Source organism: Ascaphus truei, chromosome 1 (assembly GCF_040206685.1).
Source record: "Ascaphus truei isolate aAscTru1 chromosome 1, aAscTru1.hap1, whole genome shotgun sequence".
In the NCBI taxonomy this organism is placed as follows: Eukaryota; Metazoa; Chordata; class Amphibia; order Anura; family Ascaphidae; genus Ascaphus; species Ascaphus truei.
This window is the reverse complement of record NC_134483.1, coordinates 506,195,601-506,210,149: the sequence shown is the minus strand read 5'-3', so window position 1 is coordinate 506,210,149 and position 14,549 is coordinate 506,195,601. Positions and strand designations below refer to the sequence as shown.

At 45.6% G+C, this 14,549-nt stretch overlaps 1 protein-coding gene across 2 annotated transcripts in view; it reads left to right on the top strand.

Moving 5' to 3' along the window:
* The first annotated feature begins 6,849 nt into the window (after nt 1-6,849).
* The window catches only part of AFAP1 (actin filament associated protein 1), a 173,855-nt gene continuing 166,155 nt past the window's right edge, over nt 6,850-14,549 (top strand). For both annotated transcript variants that reach the window (XM_075569859.1, XM_075569833.1), the window contains exon 1: nt 6,850-7,014. In XM_075569859.1, the coding sequence (XP_075425974.1) occupies nt 6,996-7,014 (19 nt within the window). In that variant the 5' untranslated portion in view covers nt 6,850-6,995. The remainder of the gene's footprint in view (nt 7,015-14,549) is intronic.

Here is a 14,549-nt window from a genome sequence, read left to right as displayed (position 1 = left end):
TCCCCTCCATGATATTTATAGGGAGATATTTGCATAAGATTAGCCAATATTCATTAAAAGTGATTAACCATTTAATTAAACAAACAATTATCATCTCATTTTACAAGTGTGTAATACTGATGTATATTATGAGGACCCCATTAGGTTACCAGAGAAAAAGTTTACACGTCAGTCATATGTTGTAATTACCAATTCATGTGTGATTGACAATTATTTATATATTAAGAATACAATCTAACACTCGGAAATCCAAAGTGCATGACAATATGATTAGAGTAGTGATAGTTAAAAACAAATGTTTTTTTAGGAGACTAGTGATAAGAAATGTACTAATAGATTGGCATATTGCGACTATGTACCATAATCAAACTACTTTATAATTGAGTCAAAAATGAAGAGCTAGAAAATTAAGTAGAAAATGAATACACGCTGAATACACTTTTGGCGCTATATAAACAAAGACATAAAATACAATGCAATGTATATAACTAAGGTTTACTACAGCGGTGCGCAAACTGGGGGTTGCGCCTCCCCCCCCCTGAATTTATTGAGAGCGCAGGCCGCACGGTGGTTGCAGAGGCCCCGCACTAAGCGCGCGAGGCCTCTGTAAATTTTCTTACTGGCTTCTTGTCCACGCGTCTCCATGGCAACGTGGCGTCAAATTATGGCCGTTACCATGGAGATGTGGCATCAAATGATGCTGCGGGGCACGTGACCCCGCAGCGTCATTTGACACATCATTAGAGGTGATGGGGGGCACGACCGAGGAGGTAGCAAGTAAGGGGGACGCAGTGAGTTTGCACACCGCTGGTTTACTGTATACACCTACTAACACATACACACATACAATAACAGTAATAACTGTACCCACAGTGTACACCGAATGACCCAACACGTGGTCGTTCCCCCAAAGTACTGAGGGTGCCGTGGCATCAATACCCCTGGCGTCCTGTCCCAGCAATTCCCACCCAAGTGTGAGGTAGGGGAAAAGGAAAACTGGAGGCCAATAGAAAAAATAACAAAAACTTTATTGAAACATGCCTAGTTTAAAAAGAGAAACCTCTAACGCGTTTCTCGCCAAGGGCGCTTTATCAAAGAATCTTTGATAAAGCGCCATTGGCGAGAAACGCGTTAGAGTTTTCTCTTTTTAAACTAGGCATGTTTCAATAAAGTTTTTGTTATTTTTTCTATTGGCCTCCAGTTCCACGTTTTTTGCTGTGCTCTCAGTTTTCCTTTTTCCTTATCCTGCACTTACCTGTGGATGCACGCTGCTGCTACCGGATGTCTTCGATTCACCAGCGGTTGATTTTGTGAGTACCCCAATCACTGTACTGTATGCTGCGTTATTGTCTGTCACTAGGGGATTTGGTCTGGCATTGCGGGGGTCTGCTGGTTCCCGTCGGGGGACCACATGATCGCCGTGGCCAGCTTTTCCCTATACTTATGTGATTGCCTATGGGCTTCATTTGCTACAGCTACAGCTTTCTGGTTTCTACTCGGGACTCCGGTACATCAGGGGTTAATGTGGATGCCTCCGCGTGATGCACGCGTGTCTACTGGGCTAGTAGCGCCACACACTGAGGTTCATTCCTCTCATTGCCAAGGGTGAGGTAGCGCTACCCCCTGTAGATATAGGTGCACGTTGGGTACATGCCTGGGTGTGTTGCTTGGCGTAGTGATCTGGAACGGGTCCCACGTAGCAGGGCTTCCAACACAAATCTCCTTTCTCCTAAAGGGTCTTGATCCTCCTTGCAGTGTGAGCTCCAGCTGGAGGGTCTCACACAATGTCTCTGGATCCTGGGATGCAAGGCGCCCTGTGGCCATCCGGCCACCAGTGCAGAAATAATAATAAAGGGAAGAGTCCCTATCTGAAGCCTTCTCTGCAACACTCCTCTAATGGTGTCTCAGGGCCTGCCTAGGGGCATGGTCTAGGCCTAGCCCAGGAAGCCCTGCTCCCTGGACACTCCTTTGGCTCCTGCGTCAGCACTGGCGAGCATGCTCCCGGCACGCGGAGGATATCCTGTTTTCCCCCATGCTACAATCCTATTGGCTGGGCAGTCCCATGTGGTACAGTCTCTCCCTCTAGGGATTCTGGGACTTGTAGTTCCGCTGCTGAATCTGTGGAGCTACACTAAGATGGCCACTGCCTTCTCCACTGCGCATTCACGCCTCGTCACACTGCGCATGCGTAACTCGCAAAATGGCCGCCCCCACATCCCGATCGTGCGGAGCTCCGTGGAACCACTAAACAGATCCCCCGCACCAGAGGCAGGGTAAGGGGATTCTGCTACATATATATTTGTGCATGAATGTGTTGCGGTGTTTCCCTCACCCTCTGGGAGATTTGCCCTACTACCAGGTGTGTATTTATTTATTATTTATAAAATAGTTTGCCAGGAAGTAATACATTGAGAGTTACCTCTCGTTTTCAAGTATGTCCTGGGCACAGAGTTAAAGTAAGACAAATAGTACATGGTTACAAATAAAGTTACATAAGTGAACAGGGTATACATTATAAACAAGACATTTCATGTGTTCCCCTGTGTGGTTTGGGCTATATTTCTGCCCTCCTCCTGGCAGTAAGTAATTCATGCATAAGGGCAGGTTTGCCAGAACAATCATGGGTTTTCCCCACTTCAGGCAGTACAGTGAGGCAGTGAAGGCAGGTCATCAGGCTGTGTCCAATCAGAAGACACAGGGGCGGTGCCTGTTGGAGCTACTTAGGGTATTGCCACTTCCTATTTAGAGAGTCTGTCCCTGGAGTGAGAGGGACAAGGGTGACACAGACCAAGCTGCCAGGACTGGCAAGCTTGAGGCTTCCCTCCGGGGAGTGAGAGTGTGCATCCCATACCTCCTACCCTTCTTAGAGGGTAAGGGAAGAGCTGGACCCACTCTTGGGACCCTAGGCCGGGAGTGAGGTCAGGGACATCCTGAGGGAAGACAGCCAGCAACCTGTCTACTGAATGAGAAGAGACCAATAAAGATCTTGCACTTTTATCTATACTCCTGCCTGAGAGTGAAGTGTATCAGGAGGAGGGGAAAGAGAACTCTCTTGTAGTACTTCACCCCATACAGCTTGGGGCTGCTGGAGATGGAGGCGCTGCACCAGTAGAAGAGACGGAGGCACAGCCCCAGAAGCCTGTCCTGTTCTCCCCCATGTCAACGCGGGAGACTCAGGGCCCCCTGTTGCCAGCAGGTATGCACCAAACTGAGACACGTAGTCTGAGCATTAGATTCCCTAGGAGACCCTATCTGAGATTGAGGGTGGGGGGGATAGGGGTTACACATGCACAGTTAAAGAAAATATATATTATGGGCGTATGTAACAGTTACAGACCAGATTAAAATGTGAGACAGCCTTAGTTTTGAAAGAACTTAAACTGATGGTGGATGTGAGAGTCTCTGGTAGATTGTTCCAGTTTTGGGGTGCACGGTAAGAGGAGCGGCCGGATACTTTGTTGAGCCTTGGGACCATGAACAGTCTTTTGGAGTCTGATCTCAGATCATATGTGCTGCATGTGGTAGGGGTGAGGAGCTTGTTCAGATAGATGGGTAGCTTGCCCAGAAAGTATTTGAAGGCAAGACAGGAAAGGTGAACTTTGTGCCTTTGCTGGTACCTGCTGCAGTCAAGATTTGGGGTAAATGGAGAAACAAAGTGCACAAGCAAAAACGGAGCAGGTAGGACCCAGAATCAAAAATAGAATAAAAGGGCACTTTAATGTGACAAAAGACCCATCCAATGCGTTTCGAACGTCACAGCGTTCTCTTTCAAGGATTTGGGTTAACCTGTAGGGGGGCGTGACTCTGGCTTCGCGCCGAGCCTCTCACAGCAGGTGGGCGCAGTTCCAGCTTTCGCGTCAAGCCCTTGCAGATCTTTGCAGAACAAGGCTTGCCACATTTGCAGAAAACACACGCGGTCCCGTTCTTGGCGGGAACCGCCATTTTGTATGACATAGTCTATCAGGTCGATCCCCTTGCATTGGAACCGCCATTTTCGATAGAATAAAGTGCACCAACACGTGGTCCTCGCGATTTTGTCGGGAACCTGCTCTCCTTGAGCTGCTGCAACACATGGTAGCTGAGTATATGTCCCAGGCCAGGCAAAACTCCCTCTAGTATGCAGCACACAATAACCGTCCAAACATGAGTACTCTGTGGCTCCCTGTGCATCAGCTGCTAGCAGTAAAGTGGTAGATCCTCCAGCAGAGGTTCATGGCACCCGCGGATCAGGCACCCCTCCTCAAACACTACCTAACAGTACTTTAATGCCACCCCTGCATGGCCCTGACATCGCAGTCCCTTTCCAGGGAACTCTGGGCCCCTGGCAAAACACCCCCTCCAGGCGTCCCACGCGAATCTGTCCTCAGGGTGACTTAGAACCAGTGCAATAGCAATCTGCTTCCACACAGTTTACCCTTTAGGTCAGCAGAGGCTGCAGCTCCCTGGCGGGGAAGTTGGGTCCCGCTTATTGTAGGCAGGAGTCCCCTAGAGCTACATCTGGAATCCCTTCCTTTCTTAGTAGCCAGCTTGAAAGCTGTCACGGATGTGTTCGCCACAAACCAGGGTCGAACCGCGTGGCTGAGGTGGGGTTGTACAAGCACCGACCTTAGACCGCGCAGGCTGATCCGGATTGCGCAGTTCGTAGTCGTACATAGCAGGGTCGGGACTGGAGAGAGCAGCGTAGTCAGTGGACGAGCCAGGATCAGGATAGGAGACATCAGGGTAAACGTAGTCCAAGCAGGGAGTCGGCAACAGCAGATCAAGCAGGTCTTCCTGCTTCAGTGAAATTGCTGCAGGTCGGGAACGGGGTTTGCGCGAGTGGCGTCCACGGCCCTTGGCGGCAGTCTCAGGAAGGAGAAGGCTGACCGGAGTGGGCACACCGCCAGGTAGCACTGGTAAACCAATGCTTCAGCGCAGGAGTCCAGAACAAGCCTGTGCGGGGAGAGAGAGCTACAGAACTCAGGACTCAGCGACAGGCCTCTGCTATGGAAAGGGCAGCAGGCCTCAGGAAACAGGGAGCTGAAGTTACGCTGGAGATCCACTGCTTCAGCACAGGAACCAGGACACGGCCTCTGCAATGGAGAGAGAGCAGCAGGCCCCAGGAACCAGAGACAGGCCTCTGCTATGGGAAGGGCAGCAGGCCTCAGGAAACAGGAAGCTGAAGTTATGCTGGAGATCCACCGCTTCAGCACAGGAACCAGGAACATGGGCTAGGAACAAAGGACAAGAAACAGCGACAAGGTGGCCAAGACAGGTGGCTGTGGCAAACACAGAACATCCAAGAAGGATTATGCTCGGCAGAGAAGCATTGTGGGAAAGCTGTATTTAAAGGTCAGCGAACCTATAGCAAAAGGGGCGTGTGGGAGCATTGCTCTAATGACTGAACCCAAGCTGGGGCTGCAGTAATAGCTTGCACAGCTGCAGAATATATCATGGGGAGTGTTCCAGGACTGCACAGGTCTGTAAGGCAAGGTAAGCAGTAAACCGAGGTGTGGATTCCTTACAAAAGCAAACCATCTTTCTTTCCATTTTGCTTCGCTGAAAGCCCGTCCTGTTGATCTCAGCAGCGCCTCCAAATGTAGTGGTGTTTAAGGTGGTACCTGCTGGCTTACAAGGATACTGAGGTGTCCGCCGATGGTGTTGGGGACATCAGGACAGGCTTCTGGGGTATTAACTGGTTCTTCCTCACAGTGTCAGCACCTCCATCTCTTGCAGGCTCCAGCGATGTGGAGACAATCCCTGCAGAAGAACTCACTTCTACTCCCCCTGATAGATTGCAGACTCAGGGAGGAATATGTTTTATTTTGAAGTCCTGGCAGCTCCATCCTGCATCAGGACTGGGTCAGTACATGTGGACATGAAATCCTGGGCAACGCTCGGTATATAAGTTAGTATTTTATAACAAGAAAGCTCTTTATTCTTCTCTCAGCATACAGTATACAGCATACACTGGAATTGGTCATCAACCTCTGGATGGTCCCTGGACTTCCACCCCTGACCTAGGGCTCCAAGGGCAGTCCAAACTCTTCCCTGTCTCCCTATTAGAGTCAGGGGTATGGTATTCACCCCACTCCCTAGGGGAAGGGACAGAAGGTGCTGGTGCCCTGAACACCTCTGCATGAAACCAGTCTCTCTCAAGGGGGAGAGACAACTAACTAAATTTGGTAGTACAGCCCCTTAAGTACCGAGGAGGAAGGTCCAAGGTCTGAGCCACTTATTGGGCAGAACACAGGCCTTGGCCTGCCTCCTCCCCTGTCACCACTGTGAGTGGTTTGACTTGCTTTGCTAGTCCCATGCTGTGCTTAAAAGCTGTGTGAATAGCAATGGATTTTCTTAAATGGGCTCCATGTGAATGGATATTCCAGGCAAAAGGTGACACATTGTGTGCTCATTTGCATGTCATTTCCCAGAATTTCTTGCTGCAGTGGGAGCATTGTATGCTAGGTGATAATGGTGAAAGGCAGGGTTGCAGACCTAAGACATGTGAATGTGCTCACAAGTGATATTCTTTATTGGCTATATGCTACGGTAACGCTGGAGGTTTTTTGTTGCCTTGTGTGTTTGTCTATGTGCATAAGTATTTGTGTCTTCTTGTGTCTATGTGTATATCTATATATATCACACAGTAATATTTATAATACAGTAACTAAATATATATACAAACACACACACACACATACAGACTGCATTGACTCCATTGACTGTCTTATTCAGTGAGAATCAGGCTCCCTTCTTTGTTCCCCAGCAGGCACCTCCTTTCTCCTGCTCTGTCCCCGCCCCTGCCTGTCTATCCAATCTTCTATTGGCGGGAGCTCCTGTCCGTCACGGATTTGTGGGGCATGCCCGCAGAGTCCCAAGCATTGCTGGGTTGGGGATGTGTGCAGCTGCAGCAGCTGCTCCTGTGCCTGCTCCCCAGTCCTTCTACCTCCCCCTGGACACAGCTCCGTGGGGCTCTCTTTACTTCACCTGGACTCTACCCAGCAGCAGCAGCAGATATGCAGAAGTACTGCAGGGGTAAGCGTATTTGGACCTTTTGTGGTCCTCACCCGACAGCTTTTAGGCAGCTTTCCCGAATGCCTCCAAGGGGAGATCGCATGGCAGAGAGATACAGGGCAGTGCACCACCTCGCTAATCACACATTCCCTGTACACCACATACAGCACATCCTTCAGAAACGATGGCAGTAATGCAGGGCAGATAAGGACACCCCATCTCAAAGCGTCACCGTTTTACACCCGAAACGGGGATACTATGTATTTTTAAACAGTGATTTTGCTTTGCTTATTTACTATTATTACAACAGCCTGTTTGGAGGATATAGCTGTGTAATGAAGCGTATAGCTGTGTAATAATGATGTGTATAGCTGTGTAATAATAATGTGTACAGCTGTGTAATAATTAAGTCTATAGCTGTACAATAAGTAAGTAAGTATATATCTGTGTAATAATGAAGTATACAGCTGTGTAACAATGAAGTGTACAGCTGTGTAACAATGAAGTGTACAGCTGTGTAACAATGAAGTGTACAGCTGTGTAACAATGAAGTGTACAGCAATGTAATAATGAAGTGTATTGCGGTGTAATAATAATGTGTATTGCTGTGTAATAATGCAGTTCTATAGTTGTATAATAATGAAGTGTATAGCTGTGTAACAGTGATGTGTTTAGCTGTGTAGTAGTGATGTTTTTAGCTGTGTAGCAGTGATGTGTAAAGCTGTGTAACAGTGATGTGTATAGCTGTGTAGGAACAGTGATGTGTATAGCTGTGTTATAATGAAGTGTGTAGCTGCTGTTCTGCAGGCTGTGTGCTCAGTGTGTCAGCACTGTGTGAGCCTTGCACTGGGGATCCTGGCTCTGCATTTCCCATACTGTAACCCTCTCATTTCCTGTGGACACTGGGGCTGCAGGAAAACCTCTCCGGCTGATGATTGGTAGAAAGAGGCTCAGTTCAGAAATACACATTTTGATTTCTACCGTTGGGGTTAGTCTTCAATTCTTACTGTATTGGGAAACCCATTAGTGGCGCCGTACGAATAAAGATAAATACATGGGTACATACCAGGCAACCGAATGAATTGTCCTTTATTATATTATTCTAACCCTTCTGCTGGCGGAGCGGTCTGCAATGCATGGCTCTCCCCTCTGGCAGCGAAAGGGTTAAGGTAATATTTGGTGATTGGATTATGACGGTAATGTCATTATTACTCTTGACGTGTATCCCTGATTTAATTTGTTCCATTGGGACCTGTTCTCTGTGTATGTAAGTGGGCTGCGAAATAATAAATGCTGCTTAACGAAGTGCTTTGTACTGTATGATCAGAGTGATGTATTTCTGGCTTGGGTTACATTTTACACCCCTGAAAATAGGATGCCCGGTATTACTTTATGATAATGAATAGCCTTATTTTTTTTGTACTCACTTTAAGAGATCTCATAATGCCCTTTCCAACTCTGTTTTTTTATTTATTTATTTTTGTTTCGTTCAAGAAATATAAGCAGTTGACGTTGACGGGTCTGGCAGGGTAAAATGAAGCTCTCGCCAGAGCCCAGTGCAGTCTAGAAAGGTTACACTGAAGCTTTGTATTTTAACACTGGAACAACATGCTCAGGGGACAATATACCAACATTGTATGAGTAATACACTTCTGGGTGGGGGAGAGAGAGGAGGAACTGCTTCTTTTAACCCTTTGGCTGGCAGCAGCAAATGGGTTAAATAACCTATTTGTGTATTGTTTCACTGCTTGAGATTTTCATTTTGTGTGATGGTTTCCCTGATGTCAGGTACAGTAACTCATAGTAATGGCCAACAGTAGAGTCCTTTGTTGCAGTAAGGATTTCACTGGTTGTGTTGGTATTGGGAGCCGTGGAAGTCAGCTGGCATAATACAGAACTATACTGATATACTCAATAGCCATATTAAAATATGTACTTTTCGTGTTGATTTTTTTTTCTCTAATTTTTTTCAACTTAGCTCTAACTTTTAAAGGTATGCTGTATACACATTATTGTCTCTGTCTATTTCCTCATAATAATGTGACATCTTTTCTAGTTTCGCTCAAGATTTTAGTATGAAAGCGCGCTTTCTTCTTAAGTTAAACAGTAACGGTCAATCAATGTTTATTGTGAATCTCATGCATTTGTGGGGTAAGCCTACTGTATCAATACTAAAACCAACACAATAGATGTATCAATGAAAACAACAAATGCCATTCAGTGAAATAATACAATCGGACATGCATGCCTTTCAGACAATAAAAAACACAAAATATTCGGCTAATCTATATTTTGGATAAGAGATCATTTAATTCATGATATACAACATGTTGGAACTAAGTTAGGCTGCGTCCATAGACACTGCAGCCGTGCGGAGGCTGAGGGAAAGCGGGTGCTTTCCCTGGCCTTAGTACGCATGCCGTCCGGGGGCGTGTCTATGGGCGGGCCTGTGACGTCACGGAGCTGGTTCGCCCTCATTCGGCGAACCGTTCACGTGACCGCCCTATCGCGCGAGAAATCAGTTTTGACTGATTTCACACGCATCGCACGCCCACTCCTGCTTCCGCCCGCACGCTGTATAGACGCGATCACTGCCTTTAGGCAGTCTGATCGCTCAGCATGCGGACGCGTCAGCGTTGTCTGCCCTTCTATGGACGCAGCTTTAGAATTATCCATCATCCATATCCCAGCAGAATTCACCCAAACAGTTACACATGGCATCCCTTTGGGTCTCAGAGGTGTATTTATAGCAGGCGAACGCAAACTTTTGCTGCTGCGCCTCGTGTCTCTCTTGCCCCGACTCTCGCGCCCCCCTGCCTACCTTACATCCGCGTCAAATGACACCGCGTTGCCATGGCGTCACAGAGCGTTGAATCCCGGTCCCCCAGCGATCCCCCAGCATTTAATTTAAATACCTGGGTGAAGAGCGCGGGACCTCTGCAACCGCCCGCGCCCCCCTAGACAAATCTCCCGCCCCCCTGCATTATAGGAGAGTGTCTTGAAGGTCAGTGTTGCTCAGAAGGGGCTTAGAGGGAAAATCAGAATAGTTAACCATTTTGCTGCAAGATTGGCTAGCCATGCATTGCTGCAGCTGGTCACTGTCAGTTAAAGGGTTAATAATAACATTTCAATATGACTTTGCTTTAAATACGAACGTGTGCCTTAATGCAGCAAACAGTGCTGCTGTCTGTTTTGTGTGTACATATACCTGTTTTATATACCGATCTATTGCATTGTTTGAAACGAGGACCCCCCCCCCAGAGATGAACCGCGACATTACAAGCTGTGGGGCCCCCCAGTTCTTAAGATAATTAATTTAAAAATGTCCTTCCAAGAATTATTTTCGGCCAGCCTCACCCGGGCGGCCAATAGAAAGCTGTGACATCATTGGGAGATGGCATTGTGGGTTCTAATTGGGTGACCCTCCAGCCATCCTTTTTTTTTCTTTTTTTCTTTTGCAAGTACAGGTTAAAGTAGAACAAGTCAATGTCTTTGCAATGGTGGAGTCCCCAGAGCACTGAGTGCTTATAAGGGAAAATAAAAATACTTGCTTTTGGGGGAATTGCTGATTTAAATATACTCGGTGCATCTCAGTCCACATGCTATAATTGTGCTGCATAGCACTGTATATAAATCATAGCAATAATGTTAGTATTTAAGGAAATGTATCTGTGGAGGCTGCTTAAAGCAGAGAGAGAGAGAGGTGCACAATCTTAGCAAGCTCAAGACCTAGTCCCAGTGTTATATATTTATATATTTAGTAATGTCAACTGGAGTACTACTGGGAAAGAGACCTCAAATATACAGCAATAAACAAAGAGGCCCCAATAGATGTCCATTGGGGATTTCATGTGTGTGTATATATATATATATATATAGATATAGATATATATCTATTTCTATATATATCTATACAACAGCTCTTTTAATGTCTTTTAATGAACTTCTAACCCAAATATCTGGTTTCTGTAATTTGATGATATGGAGCTGATTTGTGCACTCAGAGCACTCAGAAGGGTTTAACCTTCAACCCGTACAAGAAATCACCTGCCCGAAGGCTTGACTGGGCTACTGGAACAATAGCGTGTTATTACTGCGCTCTCCAAGGCATGATAAACATCTTAATCCAGAAATGCACCCTGACTTGTGTATTTTCAATAACAAGCCACTGAAACAATATTAACATTTTTGTCTGCCACTATTTTTTCTGGGGAATCAAATAAACATGTTTTAGCAAATGTATTTGTACAGTGTTTGTTCTCTGAAAAGCCTGCTGTTATACGGGGGAAAGCGAACGGCCATGTCTCAGTATATTTCATACGCTAATGATGCGTAGTAAAATTGAAGGTTGTTTTAATTATCATTGTTTATTTATAAGATGCTAAATGCCACAGGAAAGTACAGTGGGATTGGAAGACAAATAGCACCTAAACAAAACCATATGCAGAGTGTTATTTGTTAAACTGTGATAGTACCAATCGTGCTGCTCTCGCATGGAAACTCCCATTGAACTCATTGGGAGTTTACCTCTTATAGTGATCCAATCTGCGCCATCACAGTTTATTGCATAACACCCTTAGTTTCAATATTAAACACATTCTTACCTAAGCTGGCAATCGTTTGGTGCTCCTGTTATAAGTCTGTAAAAATCCTGATTGTGTGCCTAACTAAATGGCTGCCCTTCAGTTCCAATCAATCCTTCAATCAGTGTAACTCGGCAGCTACAATGTATCCGTATATTACTAAAGTTAACATTATCTATTGTTACTGATTACAGCTCAAACTGCTAGGAATATTGGCAACAAATTATCACAATTGGAAATTGTTGCAAATATCCTGCACTGCTGGAGAAGTGTGCTATAGAAATCAAAGGATGCTTAGTATATTAAAACTAATTAAGAATGGCATTAAGAGGTGAATTAAAAAAAGTAGTCACTTCTTAAATACTACAGAACTGCTTTATTTAAAAAAAAAAAAAAAAGGCCGTGTCCAAACTCCCCGCGACCGCATGCGTGGCGCGAACAAAACACGGTACCTCTATGAGGCAGGACATAGCGCTTGCGATTAATTTTATTTATTTTGTCCTGTGACGGCCGGGTCACAGGAGCGGCTCAGCCAATGAGGGCGAACCGCTCACATGATGTCATGGCCACGCCTCCGACATGCCTCCCCATCGCGTCTCCCCATCCCAAAGGCCACGGATCGCCTCTGGCGAGGCGCACGCGGCACCGCGCACTCCGTTGCGCACGCCTACTATCTCCGCGGCCTAAGATTTCACATGTTTTGCTGCTTCAAATGATACACGTGGTACTGAGACTAAAAGAAAAAGAAACGGGCAATATTGTTACAGTCTAGGAGGCAGATCAATAGTTGCCTTTTAAGAACTGGAACAAAGAAAGGGGCATAGACTCTTGTAAATCTGTCTGTCACTGACCCAAACCTTCCTTTTTTTTCCTGTCACTTTCCCCGCCTTTCATGTCTCATTCATTAGACATCTCTTTTTTCTGTTGATGCATGTACAGGTCATTTCCCCTAACTAAATTAAATGTCACAAATTCATCATCACTTTTTTTTTAAAGCATATATTACCTAAAATAAAATGCCAATCCAGAGCATATCTGTGAACAGCCAACATCGGGGTTCATCACAAAGACAAAGAACAGCACCTTTTGGAAAGAATTATAACTTGTACCTTTTATTTCAACATTTCCACAAAAACAAACCAGACTTTGCTCTCCTACATGGATCAATAGGGCGCGTCAGCCAGCAGTGGATACAACATGATTGTGTTCCCGTGGAGCGACGCAGTCACGTGGTGCACAGGGAGCCAATACGAGGGCAGATATGGGGATCCAATGGGAGCGCAGCAACTGTTGACCAATGGCCGTGCCCCCCCACCCCCTGTTTTGCCACGCCCTCCGCGACTCCCATCGCTCCCTACAGACTGCATATCACGTTTTTAATCTGTGCACGCGCCGCCAGGACGCCAGGCGCGTGTGCGGCAGTCTCCACCGGGGGCTTAGCCTTAGAGTTGTAATTATGAACAGTACAGTACATGTTTTTTAACCTTAGCTGCCACAGTTACTGGAATAGCATACATAGCTTCATAAAATGTGGTGCTTGCACATCTAACAGTGAGCGGATAACCCAGGGGTGGGCAACTCCAGTCCTCAAAGGCCACCAACAAGTCAGGTTTTCAGGATATCCCTGCTTCAGCACAGGTGGTTGTCGAAGACTGAGTCACTGTATGGATATATGGAGACGTCAGCGCACGTTTTTTTGCCCCTTTTGCTGTTAACATAGCGGTACTGTAACTAATGGTATTGGCTCTGCTTCCTTAATGATACATGGAGAGAGAAAAAAAACCTTTCTAGCGATTAGTAAAGAGTAAAGTTAAGAAAATCTCCATGAGTTGCGCAGTAAGAACAAAAATCACTAAGACCCAGATCAATAAAGCTTCGTTATTGACTTAACGCGGCGTTAACTTAAATACATTTATTGTTACGTGCTAACGGCTGATCTTCAATGCTCACTAACGCAGTGTTAAGTGCTGTTTTCAGCCGTTACGAGCCCCTGCATGACTATAACGGATGTTAGTGCTATGAATGATATGCAAAAGACGCGGTCCCTCTAACAACGCATATCCAAAGCGCTCCGTTATAGTTACAGTATCTCAGGGATTTAATGTTACGCTAGTTAGGTAATAGCTAAACTTGGCGTTACTCACATCCAGAGAAATAGGTCTATCACAGGGTCTGGATAAGTGTAAGACCACAGTTAGGTATGATATAACTGTCGTATTGTTATTTAAAGGGTTCGTTTCCTCTCCTGTTTTCTCTTCTCTGTTTTAACTTTAATTACCTATTCAGGCTCAGGCTCTTGATGAGAGTAAGACAGGCTTAACGCATGTTATCTGAAGCCAATACAAGGCAGTGCTAACGTCACATGGCGTTAAGGCTATGTTAATGAGATCACTAATGGCCGTACATTTTGGATTCGTGTTAACCTCAGGGCACTAACATCTGTAACTGATTTTGATAATGTGACGTTATGAGCGCTGACGTAACGAAGCTTTGACCTGGGGCTATGTCCATAGTGTATGTTTCACATACTGTATTATTAACGTGAGAAATCTGCGTGAAGCATAAGAACAATGCGGGCTGGTTTATGATGTCTTGTGATTATTAGCATGAAAAAAATATAAATTGCAACATAACTTCAAATGAAATGCATGAAAATGCATTGTGATTGATCATTCTTTGCTATCTTTTGCCACAAATAATCCATTGTCATTTTTGTTGTGATGTGTGTTGATGGCTTTTCTTACAATTATAGTGGGTTTCTTCTTACCAAGCATCCAGGTTGCAAAACAGTGTACAGAACAGCTCCGCATGTATAGAGAGAACATCGAATTGGGGTCATCCTTTGACAAATGATAAAGGACATCTAAAGCGGTCATCTTTCTAAAAAAAAAAAAAAAAAAACTGCTTCCAGTTTTAACGACCATGGAATAATGATATTTATTGTAAAACATACTGCAGCTCCATTGCAAACAA